The sequence below is a fragment of the Gouania willdenowi genome, chromosome 22, assembly GCF_900634775.1.
Source record: "Gouania willdenowi chromosome 22, fGouWil2.1, whole genome shotgun sequence".
NCBI classification, from domain to species: domain Eukaryota; kingdom Metazoa; phylum Chordata; class Actinopteri; order Blenniiformes; family Gobiesocidae; genus Gouania; species Gouania willdenowi.
In genome coordinates, this window is record NC_041065.1 from 7452473 (window position 1) to 7477649 (window position 25177).

Genomic DNA, 25177 nt, shown 5'->3' on the forward strand with positions numbered 1-25177 from the left:
ACATCCATCCATGGAGAGTGTGGAGATAAAAACAGACCTTGACAGGCTGTTCTCAGAGGGGGCCGAATGAGATAAGAGAAGATGTTTTCAGACGGGCTCGCCACAACATGACTGCCAGCCCTATTGTTCCTGGTCATTCTGTCAATAATCCAATAATGTGGCCATTTCCTTGAGACAAACTCTCCACTCCTCTTAAAGTTCACCATGGTGGAATCCATCAGAGAGTTCTGATAGCTCGGCCCCTTCCATCGATGACAAGCGGCTTCCAACATTGCTGCCAACATAATCCGAATGTTGCGATAAATCAGCAAAATGCCAGATCTAATCAGCAGAAGACCCGCTATCATAATTCTAATCTGGTGGTGGACGTCTTCCACGTCCTCAGACCTTACGGACTCTCCTCATACCCGTACTCCTAGTACGAAGAAAGATCAATTCCATGATCGGGATGCAGATAGAGGTTCCTGTTAGGTTAAAACAAGACAAAGACGAGGGAGTGAGTGAAAAAGCGTCCTTCTCCTCTGAGTGCAATTATCCATGTTTAATTGCAACTCAATTACCATTACAATAACCAGCATTTTTTCCAATTATAATTCAATTATAATTTTTTTTTTTATCCTCAGAAAGTCAATTACAATTACATTCTCAATTACTAATGTTCAATTACATTTAATCACAATTACTGACCCTGAAATAAATAACCTAATAAAAGTTAACCTTCCTCTTGTTCGTGCTTGCTTTCTGTTAGCATCTCTTATGATAACATGTTTTAAATCAGCTGTAAAATACAATAAATGTATTATCTATCATCTATTTGTTTCTCACCTCCTGGTTACTTTGTTAGGCTTATTTAATGGAAATATTGGTATTAACATTTTTGGTGTGGGTGTATGAGCCCTGATTTTTAAAATTAAATTTAAAATTATCCTCAAGAGAACTTTGACGTAGTGGGAAAAGTTGATATGAAACACATTTTATTAACTGTTAATTATATCTCGTTATTGTATAACTGTATAACGTATTAACTATATAAGCCATAGAACTATAACATGGTTCCCTAGATTTGCATTTAATTAAATTGTAAATGACAGTTTTTAGATTATTTATATCTAATGAAAACATCCAATTACAAATGCAGTTATTATTACATCATAATTGTAATTGATTATCAATTATGCAATTACAATTATAATTGACCCCGACCCTGCTTACATGGCAATCCATAAATAATGAGCTGGTTGGACTTTTTCCATCATCTTTACAAAGAGCAGTGTAAAGTTTTCACTGGGGCGTATTCAACAATGTAGAAAAATGGAGACAGATTTATGTAAACTTACTGAAGGTATTATTTTCTGAAAAACGTGAACAGTGGTTTATTACCTTATAAAGATCAAGCACTAAAGAATATTTTCTATCAGTAACTAAGATTTAGTAACTTAACATTGTTGTTAAGCAAACCCAAAATCTAATGAATTAACATTACTGCCACAAAGCGGTCGATTTCATGTTCATTTTTTCCCTTTATGAGTTCTCCTTATCGTTGGGATCTATACCAAGGCTACTGACAAAGTGCTCTCTGAGAACAAAATCAGTTCAATGCTTGTCTCAGCAGTTTAGTGTTTTTTTTGTGTTGTACTAAAAAAGCAGTCTGTGTCAATGATTCTTATTAAATTATACTGTCATTTATTTATAGTTCTTAAACTCCCCTGTGCTTTTTGTCTGTCTATTATTATACTGATTTTCTATCCTTGAGTTTTTTTTTTTTTTGCTTTTTACTCAATGGATTTTGTCATAAGGGATTGACGTGTAGATGCATCAAATTATCTCTATATTATTTCCTTTGACATTATTATATGTGACTTGAATAACCAGATGGCTCAGGCTGTCTAAACGCATTCAGTGTCACATGAAATTATAAAGGAGGACAGAGAGGTCCCCTTGTTTAGGTAATTTAATATGTCACAATGCACATCTTAGCACAATTTCCACCTGTCACATTAACTTGTGTACCTTCCTAATATGATGGATTTCACACTGTGTGTAATGTTTTTTTTTTTCTCTGTGCGGGAAGGTTTGTGTCCACTTACATAAAAACCCTGATCATGCAAAGTGTTCAGCTACTCCGTGTCTAGACATGAAGACTGTAACGCCAGCTTAAATGAGAATGTAGTGTGAGATTGCATTGTGTGCCATTTGCTACCACACTGCAAAATGATGGCATAAATATTGTATTCATGATTATATTCACTATTATTTGATCATATTTAGGGAAAAAAAAATCTGTTTTCATTACACTACTTTTAAACAAACTATGTGTATAGTTTAAGGTGCAAAATAAAGCTTTACATAAGAATTGTACTAAAAAAAAGTAACCCAAAAATTTAAAAAGTACCAAATGCTAATGAAATAAATACATTACAGAATGCAGAGCCCATACTGTATTTTAAATGTGAATATTGCAGACGATCACATTTATTTAATCAATTAATTGTGCAGCCCGAACTCCATCAGTAGGCTGTCCGGCAGACAACGCCATGGTGTTTTCAGCCCTAACCACTCCCTTTTATTAACAAAACCCCACTACGTCAAATAAGTGTTAAATATGTAGTATTTGGCCAATCAGAGTTAAACTGCAAGAAACACTCTTTCAATCATGGCACCCATTATATATGGATATATTATGTAGCTGGAGAGCATGTGGTTCTCAAAGTTTGCTTGAGAAATGGGTCAGGTTGACTGTGATAATAATTTGATGACTATTGGTGATTCCAAATTGCAGCTTCTTTGTTGGAGGAGCTTTGTATGAAGGTGTCACTTTATTATTCCCAAAAGACATTGAATATAGGTTTAAGAGTACATATAGTGTATCACAGTTTGTGTGTATGGCTGCAAAAGTGAACCTCCACAATGTGGCAGGCATAGAAGTATGTCACTGTAATTGTATTATTCTTGCCACTGTGGGCCCTGTTATACTTAAAGTTTTAGGGCCAAGTACAGAAAAGATCTATAGGGAAAAAACACCTTGTGGTCTAGTGGAGCTGATGTACGATAGACATTTTATGCGTGTATAGTGTTGTAGGAGGCAAGGGGTTTTAAGAATTATCATATAAATTATCAATATTACATTAACATTAGCCGTTGTGCCATCCAGGATTGAGTTACATAGTGTCCTGTATCACTTTAAGAGGTATTAATACCTTGTCATTTAGAGTGTGAATTCTTATCAAACTGTATACTCTTCAATCAAACAAGTTAAATCTATTTACACAAACACACTAAAATAGCATGGATGAAGTTATCTCATTACTTTAAGCCTGATTAGAATTTGTCCAGAAGTCCAGAGTACCTTGGTTCGATGAAAAGAGACTGTTGCTCGTATCTTTAGCAGACTGTGTCCGTGAGCAGAGACTGGGTAAATCCGATGTGTCCGGTTCTGGACTTGGTTGACCTTTCCGCTGGTTTCACAACTGCTCCGGACCAGCAGGTTTCACCGTTGGTTCGGACCTGCAGACTTTCACAACTGAGTTTTACAGCTGCCTTTGAGTTGGCTTTCTACCAGCTTCAGCATGCCTTGCTCTCTCGTTGGCTCACAGCAGTCAGAGAACCGAGGTTTTACCTCTGGAGCGCGTAAATTGTTTAAAGAGTAACTAAACCCCTGCTTTCTGCTGGCCTGCCACCAAGGGGGAAATTAAAAAAAACCTTTGATTATGGGCTGGGCTCCTTAAGCAGTAAGTCATGCCAAGTCGGGCAGCGCACAGCACTGGCAGTGACACAGCGTTGTTTTCTCAACAGCTACACACAATACACAGCCCACAAGCATAGGCACACAGCCCCACAGACGCTACATCACTCACAAACAGCCCCTGCTCTTGTCCTGCCATGAGCTTCAGAACACGCCTCACACACGCACACAAACCAGGAAGACACACACAGCAATGAAAAGTTCACGCACACACAGAGACAGACGGGAATATGCACACGATGCATCTGTAAATACACACATGGCTTGATGAAACCTTCTTATTAGACCAGAATCTGCTTCTTATAGAAACACAGAGTCAAATACCTTCCACAGCTGAACACAGCTTTGCATGGAGTGTTTGACTTCCGCAATGCATCTGTCAATCAATGCTCACTGAGGGCTGTGATAGGAGGAAAACTAGTCCCTCCTCCCAGCTTTTATAGGAGAGGCGGAGCCAACAGTGACAGTCGGTGATGCACGATGGTCCAAATAATCTCACTCAGCCAATAGCAAAATTCAATTGTAATAGCCAGCGTTCAACCCTTAGAGGGCAGTCACTCTGACATTTTACAACTAAATACGCAAAATTTTAATATTTTTACTAAAATGTTAAAAGTTGGACTAGGACCAATCAACAGCACTACTTAATACCCAAATACATACAGTACGTGTTCAGCAGAAAAAAATGGGTTTGGGGTTTAGTTACTCTTTATGTTAAAGTCTAATAAACAAAACACTGATGTTACAAAGAAAAATATAAAAGTGGTGAAGTTAAGACATTACAATGCCGATTCAGTGACCCGCGCCCAGCAAATCCAAAGATTTTTGGATTTGGCAATTGGTTTTACCATGGTTTAAGCATTTATTTGATGTTTTCACGGCGACTAATCAGACAGATTTGGGTGGTTGTGTGCTATTGATTGGTTCGTGGGCGTGTTCTGTGGGTTTCAATGTGTAAAAAGAACTTCTTGGGCGATTTAGCAGAAGATGCTACAGTGCGGCTGTGCGCAATTTATTTTCTATCAAACCAGCTTATCATTTTGCTGTTTCTAATACACCAACCAGGTATCATGTCCCACTCTCTCTCCTCTTCATCCTCTTCATTGGACTCTCGGCCGGTAGCCCGACCTCGGCCATTGCCGAAGCAGCGCCCCACCCACCGACAACGCAGAGAGAGGGCTTCAATGAGTCCCAGAACAACACCTTTGCCGGACGTCCACACTTCACCCGTCAACACTGCAGGTCTCAACATTCACTTACATCCTGTTTGGCATGTTTTATTATTCACATGAAAGGCTACTCAAGGGAAAAAAACATTAACTTTGTAGAATCAAGCTACTTAACTCTATCTAAATGTGTTGACAACTTTGATTATGTATTTGCAACAAATGTCATTAATTTGTTGTGTAACTATATATGCTGGCTTACTGAAATACACTTTGAAATAAGCACATGCTGCACATATGTGTCACATTAGCGAAGGTGCCATTTTGAAGGAATGCAACCTTTGGTGCTACTGAAAAAATGCAACTGCTTTCCAAGGGAGAAAAAACGCTCCAAAAACGCGCTACATATTACAGTAGAGCCCGACCTATTAATCTGTGATATGTAACTGATGTATTCATTTTTTTGTTGAGTGGAAATTCTGTTGCTTTGTGCTGTGCTTTCTGTTTTATAACCTGCCACTTTTAAATCAGCAGTAATGATTACAAATGTACAACTCTGGGAAAAGTGCACAAGTTCATTGTTTAGTTACATTTAGCCTTTTTTTTGTTTGATTTATCAATGTTTACTGTTTGCGATTTGAGCAGCTTTATTTTTTTTATATTCCCGAAATACGGTTCCCAAATATCACAGATTGCTTAAACACCTGTAAAAATTCAGTCAAACTGGCAGTTGAAAATAATTGAAGAGGTTTTGTTCCAACTACACTTGTGTGTGATTCAAGAACATTTCATGGAGCAAAACTGGAATAAAGCTCCAACTTCACTCACTTCATCCACCACTTTTATGCAGAATTGCAGCATAGGCTCTGAGCACATCATTTAACAATCATACAGCTACTAAAGCATTTCTAAATGATAAGAGAAAAAACTGTATCAGTGTTTTTTACACTTAGTGTTTTTCTCGTTTTTTTTCTCAGGTCCTTTAAGCCGAACGCCCACAGGGAGCAGCTCTCTGCGCACTGGCTCTGAGGTTTGCCTGGGGGACAGGGTGCTGGTGGTTAAACAGAGAACTGGAGTCGTCCAGTTCTATGGAAAGACCAACTTTGCTCCAGGTTAGTAGTAAATGAAATGTCTGTTAAAAGTGACCTGAATTCAACTTTTTGGGATACTCAGGGAAGTTTTAGCAGTTGAAGCACTGACACCTAATGAGACCTGGATCGTGGTTTATCCACTGTTGAACTTGGAATTCGGCAGAATCAGGATGAAATGTCATCACTGTGAGGCAAAGAAGATTTTTTAATAAGGGAATGTTTTGGGGGACCACTCATTAGGTGCACTGCCCACCCTACTACGCAACTCATCACTCACTCCAAAATACAGAGCCGACCAGCTCCTGCTTAACTTTGCTGTGTCTGTGAAACACGTGTCTCATGAAGCACTGCGGCGCGCCGTGAAAACATGAGCAGCCTTTGTCAGCTTCATCTTCAACATCTCATCAGAGCTACAGAAGATCTGTGATCTATTGCTGTGGATGATACCACCGATGCCAGGGATTGTAGAGTTTGAAACATCGTAGGTTAATAATCGCTTCTAATACAGTAAAAGTTCTGGCCCCGAGTGGTGAAATTAATGATGCATCCTTGCATCCATTTGTTTTAGTTAAATCATTATAGTATGCAATGATATCATCAGGATAATTTAATTAGGTTAGTTTGAATTAAGTTAATCAAAACTTAATCAATAAACTTACTCAGATTCAGTAAACCATTGATCCCTGAGGTGACAATGGGTGATATGACATAAAATAATTAAAAATGAGCAGTCAGAATAATCCATGTCACTACAACTTATGTATCTACCTTTTAATTGTATCTTACTCATTATTTTAAATTACATTTTTATTTTTGACATACATTTTTGTTTAATTATAGTTTTCTTTTTTATTAGTATTCATTTTGTTTCCCCTCAAACTTTCTTTTTTTTTAATTAATTGATATTTCTAAAAAACTAAAGGAATTAAAAAAAAAAAGATTTAGAAAACATGGAATTTGGAAAAAACTGAATTTAGAAAAAATTAAATTGATTTTATAGGGCCCTATTTAATGCAGGGCTCGAGACTGCGACCAAAATTGTCGCATATGCAAGTATATTTTTCAGTGTGCGAGTGAAAAATTTTTCTGGTTGCATCCGTGCGAGTGCGTATGGTTGACCTTATTTTGGACGGAGTGGCTGAATGCTCCGTCGCATCCCTGTGAATTCAGTGGTTAACTGATGTTGAGATTTCCCATGGCCGAGAAAGCATCATGGTTACGTGCAGCTTTCTCTGCCAATGTGTGTCTTTGTTTACATGTGTTCTGAGTGTTGATTGGCTGGGAGGCTGGGGAAAGGGCGGGTGTAAGCGGGGAAAAGAGTGAACAATTATCTTCCCACGATAGTGTGAGTGTATGACGGTGTAAGACGGTTCTTTGTGTGTTTGATTATTTATTTTTAGTGTGTTACTACGACCTCCATTAAAGCCTGTAAAACTGTGATAACGGCTCGAGTCACGTCATTACAATACCTTTTGGGCTGCAGTGAGCGTGTGCGCAACCCCCACCCCCCGCTAATGATCGACCGGCTGCAATACGTTCAATAAAATAATAATTTTCATCGGGTTTGCTTCGGGCTTACAGGCTCGGGCCTACAATTTAAGTTATTGGGTCGGGTCGGGCTTTATACCCGCGGGCCCGGGTGAGGAGACGGTGCGTGCTCTCAAAACTGATTTAATGGTGTTATTTGGGAGCTTGTTGTCATTTGAATAAAATGAAGTTGTATTTGTTGTAATTATATGAAAAAACATTTTTCTTTTCTGACCCAGTTGAGATCAAACTGGGGCCGAATGTGGCTCCTAAACTTCAGTGTGTTACAGACTCCTGCTTTGTGCGATGTGAAGTGCCAGATTACTTAATCGAAAAATCACAGCAAGGAATTAAAGTATGTAGCATTTGGACAAATTGAAAAGTGATTTACTAAGCTCTTCTCTCTCATTTCGTATGAACCCCATTGCCTCTATTACTCAGTTGGACAGCAGACACTTGGAGAAAAAAAGATGTTAAAAAGCTGCTGATAAAGCTAGAAATAAATCAGCTCATTGTATTGATAAGGTGGCAGCATTCCTGGCATGTATGGAAAAAAAACAGTGTTCTGACACCACTGATGATCCTTGACTGCAGAGATTTCATTCTGTGAGCTTGGTTTGATAATCGTAAATCTGTGCTCGACCTCCTCTGTTATTTCACCCTCAGCAGCCCCAGCGATGGCTATGTCTGCACTAGAATCAGCAGCAGCACTTCAATGCTGAAATACTTCACAGCAAGGTGACAGATTTTAACCTTGTGTCATCATTATCATGAAAAAAGGAAAGGGGGTGCTTGAAATTCTCTGTCTGATTCATGAAGGAGAAGCTCGTCGTTTTGCATGACATTGGCAGAATGTTAAAAATCTACAACGATATTTATGTACAATCTTCCTCAGAGGGACAGATGTGCGGTGACATTTTGAGCTGCTCAATGGAGATGCAGGGCAAATTTCGTCTGACATGGAAATTTGAAAATATATCCTTTCTGACGGGTTTTTCTGTCACTAGTCTATCCAGAAAGCATTATTATCTTGTCAAAACAGCTGGTATTTACAGGTATGAGCATAGAGTGTATCTTCTGCCACATTATTCCGTTGACATATGGGACGTTCTGACAGGACCAGAGTAGAAATGTAGTAATCACCACACGCCGGAATGCTCTCAATGTGTAGTGAATAGTAAAATAAAAGTAGTGAAGAACAATCGTCATCGATCAATCAATTGTCAGAACATCAGTTTTACTTAGAAGACTTCAGTGTTGTGACAACATTTCTGTCTGATTCAAATTATTTGGCGGTTTTTGATTCTAGAACTTGTATTGATGCAATCAAGGGACATTTTCCTGTACAGAGGTGTTTACGTTTCACAAAAGCAAAAATAAAGCATCCCTCAGTGCATGTGTGGTTTTATAGGAATGGTACCATTTATAGTACGGGAGGCCCCTGTAACTAATTTAAGGCTCTTTCTGCTACACCCTATTCCTCTTTTTAAGGTACTCATGGCAACTCAACTTAGGTAAGTAGACATGAACAAACTGAGCACTGTAATGTATTAGAAAGTTAATGTAAGTGCTTTTGAACACAAGGCAGATTATGGTACCTGACAAATGGCTCTGAGTATTTTAGAACTGTACTGAAAGTTTTACCAACGATATCTAGAGCCTACAAAGAAAAGACACTTCTCTGGGCTAAATGCCTTTTTGATGCCAGAAGTAGTGGAAAGAATAGACTAGTTCTAGGTGATAAAAAGTAACCAGAACCATAGTGTACCCGATTATTGTTGCTGAACTTGCACATCCCTTTATAACCGCAATGTACAATCCTTTGATGGTTACAATGTTGATGGTTACAAGTAATAATAGTATAATTAAACATTTCTCATGTAGATTATTTTAACATTTAACTGGTTCATTCATTCAGATGTTTGTTGTAGCTTTCTTAAACAGTACCTGTAAAGGTGCGTTCACACCAAATTTGATTCCAGCGACTACAGTTGCCTAAATTGCCTGTGATGAGTCTCTTGAACATTGTCGCACTTCTTGGTTGCTTCATTGCTCCAGTGATGTGACGACAGGGGAATAGTGTGTGTCAGCAGAGCTGGAGGCAGCACATGTACAACACTTATCATAGACAGCGCCACATGTACTTATGGTTTAAATGATCAACCTACAGAGTTGCTAAAAGATTGAGGAAAGTTCACTCAAAATATGCATAAAATTTAACGGGCTTAATCAAGGAGTATGCCTTGAGGAAGTGTACATCCCTCCTGCTGCAGCCTTCTCGCTGTAGCGGAAGGGAGGATTGCAGTCTTCAGCTCTACGAACAGTGACGGCGGGGTGAGTGACGTGGGTAGAAACTCATTGCCGATTGGATGTCGCGACACAGCGTCACTCAAAGTCGCTTGAAAAGTTCCAATTTTTGTTGCTTGAAGGGAGGTCAACAGAGTCGATGAAATCACTGGGCCAGAATATTTCATGCCTTTGTTTTTTTATGTGGTTCTTATGTATGATTTGTGCAGTTTTGTTTTGTCTGGGTAAAAAGTAGCAGTAGCAGGTGTTGTGTTTCAGCCTCCACAGTGGACATGAGTTTATTTTCTCTAGTGGGTAAACTTGACAGAGCCTTTGTTCTCTGTTGTGTGTCTCTGTGTGCACAGGGCTCTGGTTGGGCATTGAGCTAGACAAGCCGAGTGGAAAAAATGATGGCTCAGTGGGAGGAGTGAGGTACTTCAGCTGCCCACCAAAACACGGACTCTTTGCTCCTCCATCTCATGTTCAAAGGTAAGTGCTGGCCCATTATGAACTCTGCAGGTTTCCTAAATAACGTTTTTTTTTTTTTTTTTCAGCTTGTGATCATTCACAGATGTAACAGTGAGGTATCTTTCGATAAATGCTCTCAATTTTGTGGCCCAGAATGAATTTGACAACAGAGTCCATGGAGCCTAATGTTGCATTTCATGGCTTTCATCAATACGTCTGATAGCACTAATGAGTTCCTTTGGCTGTGTCATTTGTGCCAATGTGGACATATTTGATTTCTCCCTCTGTGTAGTGAGGGGCACTCCCCTGTAGTGGTGATTAACACCAGTCAGAAATGTGGGACCCTGAGGCTTCTGGCTCTTACTTGCCTCAACTTTTCAATTTAATGTGGCACCTCTTAATGACACCACCTTTCCTGCTTTTAAATATGGATCATGGAAGCACAGGGAGGGTTATGTTCACACAACAAGCAATGGGACCTAAAACAAGGCAGGTATATGCAAAGGAAATAAACAGTCAACAGTCTATAGTTTTGATTCAAACTTAAGCAGCGATGTTGACTTTTTGGTGCCTGTATTAAACTAAAAGACACACAATGTGCTCTATGAGATAAATGCACTGCATTTTTTTACCAGTTGGATAAACTAAAAAATAAATTTAAAACATCTGGCTGGCAAGCAACAATATAGTCGATGGAAGTTAATTTAAAGCAGCATTGGGCAGATCAGGCTCCATAGTGACAGCACGGTTGATAGGGTAACAACAGTCATCAGCCAAGCCGGCTCAGTGACGCGTGTGAACTCTGTGGCACCACAGCTGATACTGTGACTAGAGGATGGATATCCGACCAAAGCCCGACGGTACCAGATAGTACTCGACAGGTCGAGTTCGGACAGATATTTAGAACTGGTGGTCAGGACTGCGTATCATGGAGCAGAGAAGGACAACTATTAAGACATCCACCGTGGAAACAATCCTTTTTCAGCACAAGAAAATGGTTTATTCTTAACTTTGATACATGGATTATGTAAATGGAGCTACTGGGTCTCTTGCGTGCACTGTGACCCTGTTTGTGTTTGACGTTCGCTTGTTACCCGTATACTGATTTGAGGTTGACATTAACAGTTGTTTGTTTTTTTTTTTGTCTGCACATGCTGTCAAAGGTCAACACTACAAGAAGTGCAATCTTTTTTAGACAGCAATGCATATTTTTTTTTGTTATTGCTATTAAATAAATTGCATTATTTTATTGCATAATTGTGACCATCACCAGCCCTCCCTAAGGAAGGGTAAGAAACACTTTATTAAAGGGAGAATTTAAAAAGAGAGGGCAGTGTTACACCTAGGTGAGGGGGTGGGGGGTGAGGTGGAGGGGGAAGAGAGCAGGGAGGAGCGATTCAAGGTAGAGAAATGGAAGGGTGGGGAGGAGTTGATTACTGTAAAGTGAGAGTGAGATGTGAAGTTGTAGGCGTGAGGCTTAACTATAATGGTGGTGGCTGTGGGCAGAGGGAAGGAGAGAGTGGTAATACCTGAAACAGGTATTTGGGATCAACGTTTCTAAAGTTAAGCCCACAACAGGTTTTATCCCACAGTCCAAGGCATGCTAGTGCATCATAGACCGATGTATGTGCAAGATACTGCCACTGTAAACCCAAGCGCTGCCCAGGACTCAAGGATGCAGCCAGAATAGCAGAAAGAGCGGGGGCCAGGGAGCCCAGGCAACCCCCCCCGGCCGAGCAGCCCCCCAGACGCCCCCAAGACACCAAGCCGAGAGGTAGCCACCTCCCCCCACATACACACCCGAGAAAGCACCTAGAAGCCAAGGAGCCGGCGCACTCCGCCACCGCCCCCAACCCCAAGGCCCCCCACCGAAGTGGTAGTCGCACCCTCCGGGGGGTGGTGTGTTGAGGTGCGATTAAAATTGGAGGGATTGGTTGGGCAATTTGAGGTGGGAATGCCGCCCCCGCGCCACTACTCAGTAGCACAGGTAGCGGCACCCTCCACCCTCAGCCCCACCATCCAGCCCTCCAAGGGTTGGGTATGGGTGTGTGGTGCACCAAGTGAGTGAGCCAGACCAGTTCGGAGTGAAGTGAGGTGTTCATTTGAGGAGGCTTGTGTGGTGCGAGCCCGCCCGTCCACATGGTGGGCCACCGGAGAGGGTAGATTGCGCAGACGGGCACGCGGCACAGCGGACCCCAGGGACGTGCCGAGCAGCACAGCCGGAGACCCACCCCGCGGCACCCGCCGGGAGGCACCCCCACCCCCCAGATGCGGCCATGCACCAGCCACACCCCCCAGCAGTCCAGGGGGAGACCTGCATGCCAGCCTGAAGCACCCCCCCCCCCCAGCCGCAACAGGGAGCGGCCGGGCAGGAGAGAAGCCCGCGCCCACATCAGGGCCACCACGATACAACGCCCTCTACAGGGAGGCGGCCCCGGCCCCCCCGACAAGAGAGGACGCCATCAGCCGCCCAAGCAGTGCTATCCCGCCACCCACCAACTGACAAGCGGGCGAACCCAAGCACCCCTAGCCAGGTCCCGCCAACCCACACCAAGTGCCACCAGCAGAGCCCCCTCTCCCCACGGAGGCCACCCCCGGCCACACACGCGCCGACACGAGACACCCCCCTGACGCCAGCACAGTCCCGAGGACGCCCCACCCCGCCAAAGGCAGCGCCACGCCACACAAAACGGCACCGCGCTAGCGATATCCACGGCGAAGGTACGCTCAAGGGAACAAAGCCGAGGCGCCCAGACAGGCAGGCGGAGCGACTCACGGCAGCACCCCGCCACTCAGCGGACCCAGGATGTAGGCGCCGCCCCCGAGCAGTAGCCACCCCCAGAGCCAACCCCACCCCAGAACCCCCCGGCCAGGAGCCACAACCCCCACAACCCCAGGCCCCCCGACGGGCCCACCCGATGCAGCCCCGCCCGCCTCCCAGGCGATTAACAGTTGTTTGTTAATAAAAGCGGGTTTACCACTAAAGCAAACATAAATATGATGTAATCTGCATGAGGAAAAAATTATGTTTTAACTATCGGGTCGTCCACCGTACTTGTCTTCTTTAAGTGTCCAAGTCGTCTTCTATTTTGCCAGCAGTGGGATGCCTCTCAAAGCCGTCGAGAGCGTACATCAGCGTCATTTGACTGCACGTCTGCAGTACTGCATGGGAAATTTGGCCCCAGAATAGCAGAACAAAATGCCTCACACAGTCTTTTCAAGGCAATACGGAGAAATGTGTGTGGGCTCATTCTTTTGGTTTTGAACGCTTCATCACCCATTAGTATTAAAAAAACTTAAAATGAATGGTTATGTTTTCACAAATCCTGTCCTATTCTCCTATGCTTTTAGCAGTAAAACATCCTGTCCAACAACCCGCAGCACAAAAAATGCTCTGGTCACAACAATTGGATGTATGCATCAGTGAAATTCCCTACATGTCCTTTAGAAAGAACTTGAATCATCAGAGTAAAAACAGGCAACAGTGTTCCTTCTTGCAAAAATTCTAATCTAGCTAGGAACACTCTTAAAAGCAACACAGGTATAGAAACAGTCTACTAACAATAAATAAAATAATAATAAAAAACAGCAAACTGCCTTATTCTGTGTTTAGATTAATTTTAGGTTTTTCGTGTCGACATTTAAGGTTATGAGTAATCTCTGAGCATTTAAAGTATCCACTTACCTTTTAAAACCCTCATTGTCAACAACAGAAAATGGCCGTAGCTGCGTGACGTCTCTTATTTCTTGAGCCCTTGAGCTGTTCTGAGGGAGCCTGGTTGTAAATGCTTCCTTGGGAGTTCTTTGTCCAGACTGGATTGTTTGCTTGACACAGTCCTTAAACTTTTCAGGATGCCGGGTTGTTAAGTGGCGGCTCATGTTGCTCATATTTCCAGAGTAGCGCATGGTACACTTTGCAGTGTTTACATATTGTCCACCTTTTCACCTTTATGGTTTCTTGATGCGGTGAAACCAAAATGTTTCCACACCTCTGACTTGTAGCCGCTTCATCATGCACAGGTTCTTTAAACTCCTCTGTTTCTACCTCTCTTTGCTGGCCACCACCATCCACCACGTTTCCTTTCCCCTCTGTGCTTGCACTGTCACACACCATTGGCTCAACTGCCTTTAACCATTGATGATACCTAAAAGTATTATGGTACTTGTATATGACACTACGCCAAGATATCAAGGCACTTGTAATACTGCAGTATTGTGATATTGGCAATACTTCACCGTAACCAGGCAGGATGTTTTGAACTGCACAGATACTAAGCTCAGATTGAAAAACAACTTGCGGGCCTGAGCTAGCTGTGTTGCACAATCTTTCAGGAGCGTTGGACACACAAACTATCAGGGCCCTCAGTTTTACCTAGGCACAGCCTCTTTAGTTCTTCTCTTACCTTGTTTAATGAAAATGACAGGGTGGGGTGGTCATAGGTAGAGGGTGTTGAGGCAGCCATAGTTGCGGGGATAATAGGGAGTTTAAAGCTGATATCCGGAGTTTCTGAGAAATCCAAGTTTATGTATGATTCTTTTGAAATGCAAAAAAATACCTAACTAGTCTTTTACTATGGTCTACTGCTTATACATTAATAAGTCCCTCCTTCGTCCTATTGAACCCAAAACAAATGGAAATGATCACCGAGTGCGCCCAGCCAATAGGCTTCGATTTCCTGTTTTTGAGACTGTCAATCAAAGTGAATGCATAACTGTGCATGGAAACAAGGGCGCACATAACAACAGCTAACAGGTAAATATGATTTTGGCTCTTACCTGATCCATAGACCTATATCAATGCGACCTGATGCGACCTTATATTCCGCAATGCGGGTGCAGAAAAGTAGAGGCGTGGCTTCTGGTAGATTGGGAGAGGCAGGGGAGGAAGTGAGGCTGTTTGGGGCAGAACATTGAGATGTTTCTCAGAAACTCCTGGTAGCTGCTTTAAGCAAGGATGGATTTTGCAACTTCTACAGCACCAAAAAAATGAGTCTCTTCTGAAGCTGGTGCTGTAGCTGTCAAATCCAAAGACATCTTGAAGCAAGTTGCTGCAACTGGACGCTCACTACATGACAGGAGGCGGGGCTATAAACACAGTGACATGAGCTGTCTCAATCCTGTCAAAATGTCATATGTATATAAATTATTAGAGATGTCCCGATACAACTTTTTCACTTCCGATATGATACCGATATTGCAGCCTTGCATATCGGCCCATACGATCCAATATGATATCAGCACAAATCATACATATTTTTATGACTTATTTTGTAGTGTGGAATGTTAGAAAAGGCTATCAAGTGACGTTCCTCAAACGGAGAACAATAGTCAGCAACAGGTTTCTAACAGTGTCACCTATTGATAGAAGTGCTGAAGAGAACTTATATCGGTGATTTTAGATGCAGTCCGATAAAATCCGATATTTATTTTCTGGCTGATATCGGACTGATATCAATATCTGATCGTGACACCTCTATAAATTACCCAGAGAGGTGTTGCTGTATATCTTAGATGGAAACTTAATTTCAGAAGAACATTTTGAACTTTTTTATGATGTGTTAAAATGTTAGTTTGGATTTAGCTTATAACATACAGTATAACCTATCACTCCTCCAAGGAGGTAATATTTTTTACCAGGGTTTATTCATTTGTCTGGATTACATCAAAAGTACTTTACATTTTCACAACATTTTAAGCAAAAACCGAACTTGCACCATGGAAGATTCCATTCAATTTTGGAGGGGATCCGGATCAATTTACTGATTCTGTAACAGTTTAAACATTGAAAATCCCCTATCTCTGATCATTAGCAAAAGTTCAAAAGTTCATATCTCGGTTAGTGATCACCGTGTTGGTTCGTCTATTACCCCATCGAGTTTCTCACCGGATTGGCTCTGGATCTCATATTTATTGCAATTTCTCCCAAAAACAATAGGTGTCGATACATTTCAACTATACTGGCAATCAGGAATGGGGTCAATTACACTTTTCAATTACAATTACATTTTCAATTATCCATGTTAAATTACAATTCAGTTATAATTACGATAACTGGCATCTTTTAAAATTACAAATACATTATAATTATTATTTTCCTCTGAATGTCAATTATTCTTACATTCTCAATTACTGAAGTTTAATTCCAGTTTTACTAACTTTTATTCATTTATTCATCAGAGTTGTGATGATTGTATGTGTTTTTTTTGTTTGTGTATGATGTCATTTTAGCATCTTTACATTTATGTTTTAGTGCATTTATTATAATATCGTATGTAAAAGCCCAACTAGGGACAAGAGTTGTGATTCAGCAATAACTATTAACTCTTTGTACAAAACATCAGTTACATTCATACTATTGTTACTCTGTAAAATAGTATTTTTTAATAATTGGAACTACTTACGTGTAAACCATACAACTGTTTTGCGTTTAATTACATTTATTAAATGTAGTTAGTTTCTATTGAAATTACAATTACAAAGTCAATTATCTTAACTCAATTACAATTCAATTACCATTATATTGGCGACAGATTTTTAAAATTACGATTATAATTATGCCATAATTGTAATTAATCAATCAAATGATCAATTAGGCGATTACAATCATAATTGACCCCAACCCTGCTTGCAATAGACATTTCTTACAAGTTAGTGAGTGAATGACCACTGTGAATATATAGGCAAACAGGATATTTGGCCCATGGTGGAGGTTTATGCTCTCCGGATGCTCTTATTTCCTGTTTTTTTGAAACATAAATCATATTAATAAATATGGTCAATAATACCCTCAATCCTGTATGAGTCACTATCAGTTGTAACACATTTTATTCAATAAAAAAAACACGAAAAAATTATTCATTTTACTCCCTGAACCAACTGGGAGAGTTGGCCATCCCAAAATCTGCCCTTGCTTAAACTCTTTAATGTTAACTAGAGGTGGTAGACACAGTTAGGCTGAACAGTTAGCATGTGTTTTATGATTAAATGGCCCTCATTGAATAAAGGCTACAGTCACTCTGAGTGGCTCAAATCTTTTTGAAACTCTAAGTTGGAAACTGAAGAGCACCAGGGAGACAACACATTTTTTCAAGCAACTTTCTAACACAAGAAATGCAGCACTCCATGCAACAGTTTTTGAACATGGTAGAAACAGCAGTTGAGGTAGTGAGAGATGAAAATTGGGACCACTGGTGCAAGGTGGCAATCACACCTTTTAAAAAACATGTTAATCGTTGGCCTTCATCACATCACAGTCTACCACTCGGCAAAGAGTAGGGACATTTCATATATGCACAGACAGACCGGGGAGTGATAGAAAAAAACAAATAAACTGTGACCCAAAGATAGACAGGTAGACAAAAACTGAAAACTAACCCTGGAAAGAAGGAAGCCCATGAGCCTGAGAACTTAAAACCAACTGTTCAATGATTTAAATAAACAAAAACCTAAAATTCTAAAAAATCAAATACATTAAAATCAGGATCTGTGCTGGCGTCGGAGGGGTGTCTCGTGTCAGCGCGTGTGTGGCCGGGGGTGGCCTCCGTGGGGGTGGGGGGGGGGGCTCTGCTGGTGGCACTCTGCTGGTGGCACTTGGTGTGGGTTGGCGGGACCTGGCTGGGGGTGCTTGGGTTCGCCCACTTGTCGGTTGGTGGCCCTGCTTGGGCGGCTGATGGCGTCCTCTCTTGCCGGGAGGTGCCCTGCGGGCCTGTGCTGGGCCTGATGCGGGCGCGGGCTTCTCTCCTGCTCTGCCGCTCCCTGTTGCGGCGGGGGGGGGCGCTTCAGGATGGCGTGCTCCCCGGGGGGTCTCGCCCTTGGGGGTTCCCGGTCCCGAGGGGGTGCTCTTGGGGACCGGCGGGCTTGGCCGGCTGGCATGGCCGGTCCTGGCGGGGGTCTTCCGGGGTGGGTGGTGCGGGGTGGGGTGGCCCCTGCTTGGGCGGGACCCAAAGTACCGCCTCTGGTTTGCGCGCGCCGCATGCCGGTGTGGCGGTCTGGCTGGGCCCTTGGGGGTGGGTGGGGTGGCGGGGGGACTTTAGCAATAACTGAGGTGCATTGCGCTGGCGGTGTCAAAAAAGGGTGACCTGGGGCGCTTTGGGGGGCTGGGTCGGTGCGCCTGGGGGCTGGGGGTGCGGCGTCCCCTCGTTGCCCAGGGCGGCCAGGGGTGTGGTCGTTGTCCTCGGGCGTGCTGCTCCCGGTGCTGCTTCTATTCCGGGTCCTTCTGGCCTGCGGCCCGGTCCCTGCTGGCTCTGGGCCCACTGACGGGTGCCCGACGGCTGCCCGACGGCTGCCCGTTTGTCGCGGCTCTGGCCGTCAGCTGGGCGTGGGCCTTGGCCCCTGTGCTGGGGTCTCGGGCGGGGGGCTCTCTGGGCCCTCCCCTCGGGGGATGGGTGGGGGCGGTGGGGGAGTGCGCCGGCTCCTCTGCTTCTAGGTGCTTTCTCAGGTGTGTATGTGGGGACGGTGGCTGCCTCTCGGCACTGTCCTCTGTTTTTATATTCTCCCTTTAATACAGTGTTTCTTACCCTTCCTTAGGGAGGGCTGGTGATGGTCACAATTATGCAATAAAAGAATGCAATTTATTTAATTGCAATAACAAAAAAAAAGAAAATGCATTGCTGTCTAAAAAACATTGCACTTCTTGTAGTGTTGACCTTTGACAGCATGTGTAGACAAAACGGAAAAAAAAAAAAAAAAATCAGGATCTAAGCTCAAAGGCCACTGAACACAATAATCAGACTAAATCAGATATCTGAACTCCTAATGATGTAAGATCAAGGGTCTATAACTTGAATTCACGGAATTCTTTAGATCTAGATGCATGATGACTGCTTTGCATCTGTGCCATAGACGTTGCAGAAGGCCTGATTACAAGCCTCTTCTTACTGCCAGATGTGTGGGATCAAAGAGACATCTAATTTCTTCAGGACTCAACTATCAGCTTTTGATTGATGAAATCTTACAATATTGTTACTTTCTGTTGAGAAAAGTTTGACTTCCAACCAAAACCCTGTTTGCCACCAAGTAAAAAGAGTCTGGACCTGAGGCGGGAAAGAATCTTTGCGGTCAAGTCAAAATAATCTGTCTGTTGGAGTAAACTCTAGATTTTAGATGCAGGAAGGCATAATGGGATACTCTTTGCTTTGCTGATATTGACATCCCTATTTTGAACTCTCATAGATTAAACGGCTTGGTTGCATGGAGAGCTTTACATTAACTGGCAACATTTTACTTGAAGTTTTATACATAAGGTTGACATTAAGCTATCATTATCTGTCATTAGCATGAATAAGGTGTCATGAAGCCTGTCATTAAGTGTTGTTCGCTAAATTATGACACCTTTGAAGCCATGTTGGCATTTTTTGGGTTAGGTGGAGGGATCTAGTGGGGTTAGAGTTGAGGCAAAGGTCCGGGGTTAGGGTAATGAGTTACGGTTAGGGTAACGAACAACACTTAATGACACCATATTCATGCTATTGACAGGTGTCATGTCATAATTCTGACAGCATAATGTCAGCCTTTAAATATAGAACTTCAAGTAAATGTTACCCATTCCTGCTATTAAGTTTGTATCTGTTGAATCTTTCGTATGAATAAAACCGAAGACAAAATATCAGGTGAATATTTCAAACACTGACACGTTGGAGGGAAACAGTAAATAAGCAGCAGACAGTGGCTGCTCATTCACGGTCTTATTAAATAGCTTTTTAGTGCTTGATTTTGACAGCTTTAGCAGCACAGTCTACATACCTAAGTTACACGTTTTACATCTTGTTACTTTTGAAGGTTATCTGCCTGAAAACACTTCCGTGGTTTCAATTTTTGCAGATCACTGTTTTGTATTAGTATTAAATATACCAAAACAAATAGATCCTTGTTTGTGGGATCAATATTTTTATCAAAGGGGATTTTATTTTAACACTTAGAAATATTGTACCTGAGACTCTGATTATAACTGAGCTGTGTGAAACCCTACACTAAGATTAAAGTATTTGAAGACTTATTTTATGGTACAATGTGACTCCCCCTCTCTTTTCTCTCTGGCATATTATATTATTTTATGGATTTGTTATTATTCATTAATATTTATCCTGGCTTTTTCAAATATTGAAAAATGTTCTCATTTTTTGTAAAAGGTGCAAGGTTCTGTTTTACTGCCAGAACTGCCACCTTCATCCTTTCCTTTCTATCATTGTCCATTGCAAAGGGACAGACCACTAGTCATTTTTTTTTTTTTTTTAAATATATCACAATGTGTGAAAGATGAAGGTTGGTGCTTGTCATACAGCTGACAAAACTGAATTCACGTTTCCAGGTTTTGCACCTCATGCTTATTCCTTGTTTTTCTTTGCAGGATCCACGGATCTGTGGGTTGCCTTTCTGAGCTCACCTCAGCACGCCTCAGGCATTCACTAAATGGTGAAAAATCTTCCTTTGTTGTGGAGTTTGAGAGAATATTCTGTGACGTGGGTCGCTGCCTTTGTTATTGTGTGGGCGGTTTATGAATCCATTTTTCTGTAAGCACCTGTGTGGGAGGTCACAACTCGTTTGATTGTCGTGCAGGAACCATTCGTCGCAGCTTCAGCACATCATCTGCTATCGCCACTCCAAAGGAGGCCAGCCGAAAAAGCTCCGTCACCAGGTCTTTACCTCACACACACTTTTTTTCCTCCACCTGAAGCATTAGATTTCTGTTTTAATCCACTGGACCTGATAACAAGCTGCTGTATTATGAAGGTAGATATGTTGCAAAATTGGAGAGCTTTTAGAAGGTGATGTGAGCTTGTTAGTATAAAAAATCCACACGTGAAATGAATTTCATGTCACAAATGATGGGAAAAATGTTAAAATTTAAACCCAAAGAAAATATTCACACGTGTGTGATCTGAATGTGAAGTCACAGAAAAAACATTCACAAATGTGTAGACTGATATTTACATTAATAAAATGACAACTGTAAACAGTGGTGGAGCGAGAAAGTAGCTAATGGGTGTGCCTGGAAAAATCAGGATGTCTGATTATTTTTAAAGCTGATATGAGATGTATGTTAACGATTTATGATAGGCTATAATAAAATCTGCTGAGCCACTGTAAATTAGCCTATGGTATGAATAATATACAGTTGTGTGCGAAAGTCAGGGCACCCCTTTAAAAACAGCATATTTTATATATTTAAAAAGTTATATTCATATTTACTGTCTCTCTGGTATATGGGAAAAAAAGACAATATTGTCAGGAAACATTAATGCATAGTTACATTTTATTTTATAAATTGAACAAAATTACAAAAATGAAAAACATAATTTTGGCATGTGCAAAAGTCGGGGCACCCTACAGCATCAGTACCTTCAGTACTTAGTAACACCCCCTCTGGCAGATATCACAGCTTGTAAACGCTTCTTATAGCCAACAACAAGTCTCTGGATTCTATTATTTGGGATTATTCCCCATTCTTCCTTGCAAAAGGCTTCCAGTTCTGCAATATTCCTAGGACGTCTTGCATGCACAGCTCTTTTAAGATCTACCCACAGATTTTCGATAATGTTTAAGTCGGGAGACTGTGAAGGCCATTCCAAAACCTTCAGCTTGCGTTTCTTGAAGTAGTCCATGGTGGATTTGGAGGTATGTTTAGGATCATTATCCTGTTGTAGAAGCCATCCTCTTTTCAGCTTTAGCTTTTTTACAGATGCTGTGATATTTGCCTCCAGAATTTGCTGGTATTTAATTGAATCCATTCTTCCCTCCACCCGAGCAATGTTTCCTGTCCCACTGGCTGCAACACAACCCCAAAGCATGATGGATCCACCCCCATATTTAACAGTTGGCAAGGTGTTCTTTTCATGAAATGCTGCTCCTTTTTTTCTCCAAACATACCTTTGCTTATTGTGGCCAAAGAGTTCTATTTTAACTTCATCAGTCCACAGCACTTGTTTCCAAAAGTCATCAGGCTTCTGTAGATGTTCTGTTGCATATTTTTGACGTTGTATTTTATGATGAGGTCGTAGATAAGGTTTTTTTCTACAGACTCTTCCATGAAGGTCTTGTTTGTGCAAGTATCGGCGCACAGTGGAAGGGTGCACCACCACTCCTGAGTCTGCTAAGTCTTTTGAAGTCAAATGTGGGTTTTGGTTTACCTTTCTGACCAGACTACGAGCTGTTCTCTCCGAGAGTTTCCTTGGTCTTCCAGATCTCTTCTTGACCTCCACAGTTCCCCTCACCTGCCATCTCTTAATTATGCCTCGCACTGTGGAAACTGCAAGCTGAAAACGCTTTGCTATCTTCTTGTAGCCCTCCCCGGCATTGTGGGCATCAATTACTTTCATTTTTTCTGTCTTACACAGCTTCTTAGAGGAACCCATGGTTGCTGAGTGTTTGTACAAGGTTTGTGGAGTCGCCATATTTAAGAAACCCTCAAATTGGCACCAGCTGGCACTCCCTAATGACAATTGTTGACACATGCTTCAGGACCAATGAGCTGGTAGAGGTCTGAGCTTGTAAAAAGAATCTGACACTTTGAAACTCTCAGGGTGCCCCGACTTTTGCACATGCCAAAATTATGTTTTTCATTTTTGTAATTTTGTTCAATTTATAAAATAAAATGTAACTATGCATTAATGTTTCCTGACAATATTGTCTTTTTTCACATATACCAGAGAGACAGTAAATATGAATATAACTTTTTAAATATATAAAATATGCTGTTTTTTAAGGGGTGCCCTGACTTTTGCACACAACTGTACCTACGAGTGGATGTACAGTAGAGACCGCTACTCCACAACTAGACCTCTGTTCTGTTAAATTTCACAATCTGATGAGGTTTTTAGAAAAAGTTGCTTAAAGATACAGTAACTGTTTAGTTTGTTTAGCCAGTGTCCAACAGCTGTATCTAGCTGCTCCAGTAACCCACATTCTGATCACTGGTGACTTAAGCTTTGTGCCGGACTTCAGTCAATCACTTTAAATATGAAGTTTGTTTTTGTTACCGGTCCCAGGCGTGGCGACCACGATAACAAAAAGATTAAATCTGTAAAATAAAGGCAGAGTCTCAGAGGAGGAAACACAAACACTCTTATCCTTCTCCACGCTGCGTCTCTTTTTTCCTTTAAAAAACAATTACAATTGAACTTCTTTTCATTTACAATTTACATTTTGTCTATAAATCCAGCTCAAATATATTCGAAACATGTATATACATAAATCCATTAGCTTAGTTTACTCAGCAAAACTAAATTATTAAATAATAAATCAACATTCTCTCATTATGCTTTTAACATTATATTCTGTACATTAAATGAACAAAAGTGCATATTATTCTTTGAACGCTCTACTAAAGTCACATATGGAAGTCTTAGGAATGAACTGGAGCAATATACATATACATCTACTTAATATAGAGATTTTATCTAAAATAAACATTCAGAGCAAGCTACACAAATCATCCCTACATTACCTACAGCTTCTTTTATAAGTAACACAAAGCTTAAGTTTACATTTACTCCTGTCGGCCCGGGGTGCTGGTGGGGGGGCTGTGGCCTTCACTTGTGGGGCGGGCATTGCTGCGCTGGGTGGGTGGCTTGGCGGTTGGCTCGTCTGGGGGCCTGGGGTGGTGGGGTTCGTGGCTTCGGGACGGGGGGGTCCGGGATGGGGGTGGTGCTGGGGGTGGCTGCTCTTGGGGGCGGCACTTGCATCCTGGGTTGTTGGGTGGCGGGGTGGTGCGGTGGGTTGCTCCGCCGGCCGGTCTGGGCGCCTTGGCCTTGTTCCCAGGGGCCGCCCCCTCCCCCTCCTCCTCGGTGGCTCACTTGGGGGACCGCAGGGGCCGGCTTGTGTAGCTTCGGGGGGAGGGAAGGGTGAGTTGTGGGGCCTCGCCCACGCTGGGGCCTCCCCTGGGCCGTGCTAGGTGGGTGTGTGTGGGGGCGCGGCAGGTGGCTCCGCGTCAGGGTGGTTGGTCTGCTGGCTTGGGGCGCCAGGCCCCGTGGGTGCCGTGTCTGGGCGGGGGTGCCCCGGGGGTGAGTCTCTGGGTTCGGCGTGCGCCCCCCCACCGTCTGCCCGGGGACGGGCTGCGGTTCAACGAGGTGCCGCGCCGCCTTGGGCGGGGTGAGGCTGGTGCTGGTGGCTGGGGCCCGCTGTCCTCCGGGCTGTGCTGGCGTCGGGGGTGTCTCATGTCGGCGCGCGGGTGATTGGGGGTGGTCTCCGTGGGTTTGGGGGGGGCTCTGCTGGCGACATTGATGTGGGGTTGCGGTGCCTGGCTGGGGTGGCATGGGTTCCCCTACCTATCAGTCTGTGGCTGGTGGGGTGGCCCTGCTTGGGTGGTTGGTGGCGTCCTCTCTCGTCGGGGGGGCCGGGGCCGCCCACCTGTGGAGGGTGCTATGTCGTGGTGTCGTGCAGGCCTGTGTGGGAGCTGGCCTCTCTCCTGCGCGGTCGCCGCCTGCTTTGGCGGGGCGGGCCGCTCTGGGCCAGCTGGCGGCGGGGGTCGCCTCCTGGATTGCTGGGGGATGTGGCTGGTGCCTGACTCCGCCTGGGGTGAGGGGGGTCCCGCCGTGCTCTGTATGGCCGCCGCGGTTCGGGGGGGATGCCGCGGGGGGTCTCCGGTTGTGCTGCTCGGTGCGTCTCTGGGGCCCGCGGTGCCGTGTGCCCGTCTGCGCCGTCTGCCCTCTCCGGTGGCCCGCCGTGCGGACGGGCCGGGCTCCTACCAGACAGGCCTCCTACATGGACACTTCACATCACTCACTCCCAGCTGGTCTGGCTCACCCACTTGTTGCACCACACTCACATACCCAACCCTTGGGGGGCTGGATGGTGGGGCTGGGGGTGGAAGGGGCCGCCGCCTGTGCTACTAAGTAGTGGCGCGGGGGCGGCACTCCCACCTCTGGCTGCCCTACTAATCCCTCCAATTTTAATTACACCTC

The 25177-nt window shown here is 43.2% G+C and overlaps 1 protein-coding gene across 6 annotated transcripts in view; it reads left to right on the plus strand.

Moving 5' to 3' along the window:
• LOC114456953 (CAP-Gly domain-containing linker protein 4) overlaps positions 1-25177 on the plus strand; it is a 78097-nt gene that overhangs the window by 49834 nt on the left and 3086 nt on the right. For 4 of the 6 annotated variants that reach the window (XM_028439066.1, XM_028439063.1, XM_028439067.1 and 1 more), the window contains exons 10-14: positions 4808-4984; positions 5886-6020; positions 10178-10301; positions 20626-20690; positions 20835-20913. In XM_028439066.1, the coding sequence (XP_028294867.1) occupies positions 4808-4984; positions 5886-6020; positions 10178-10301; positions 20626-20690; positions 20835-20913 (580 nt within the window). The remainder of the gene's footprint in view (positions 1-4807; positions 4985-5885; positions 6021-10177; positions 10302-20625; positions 20691-20834; positions 20914-25177) is intronic. The other 2 variants (XM_028439068.1, XM_028439069.1) reach the window with 2 other exon arrangements.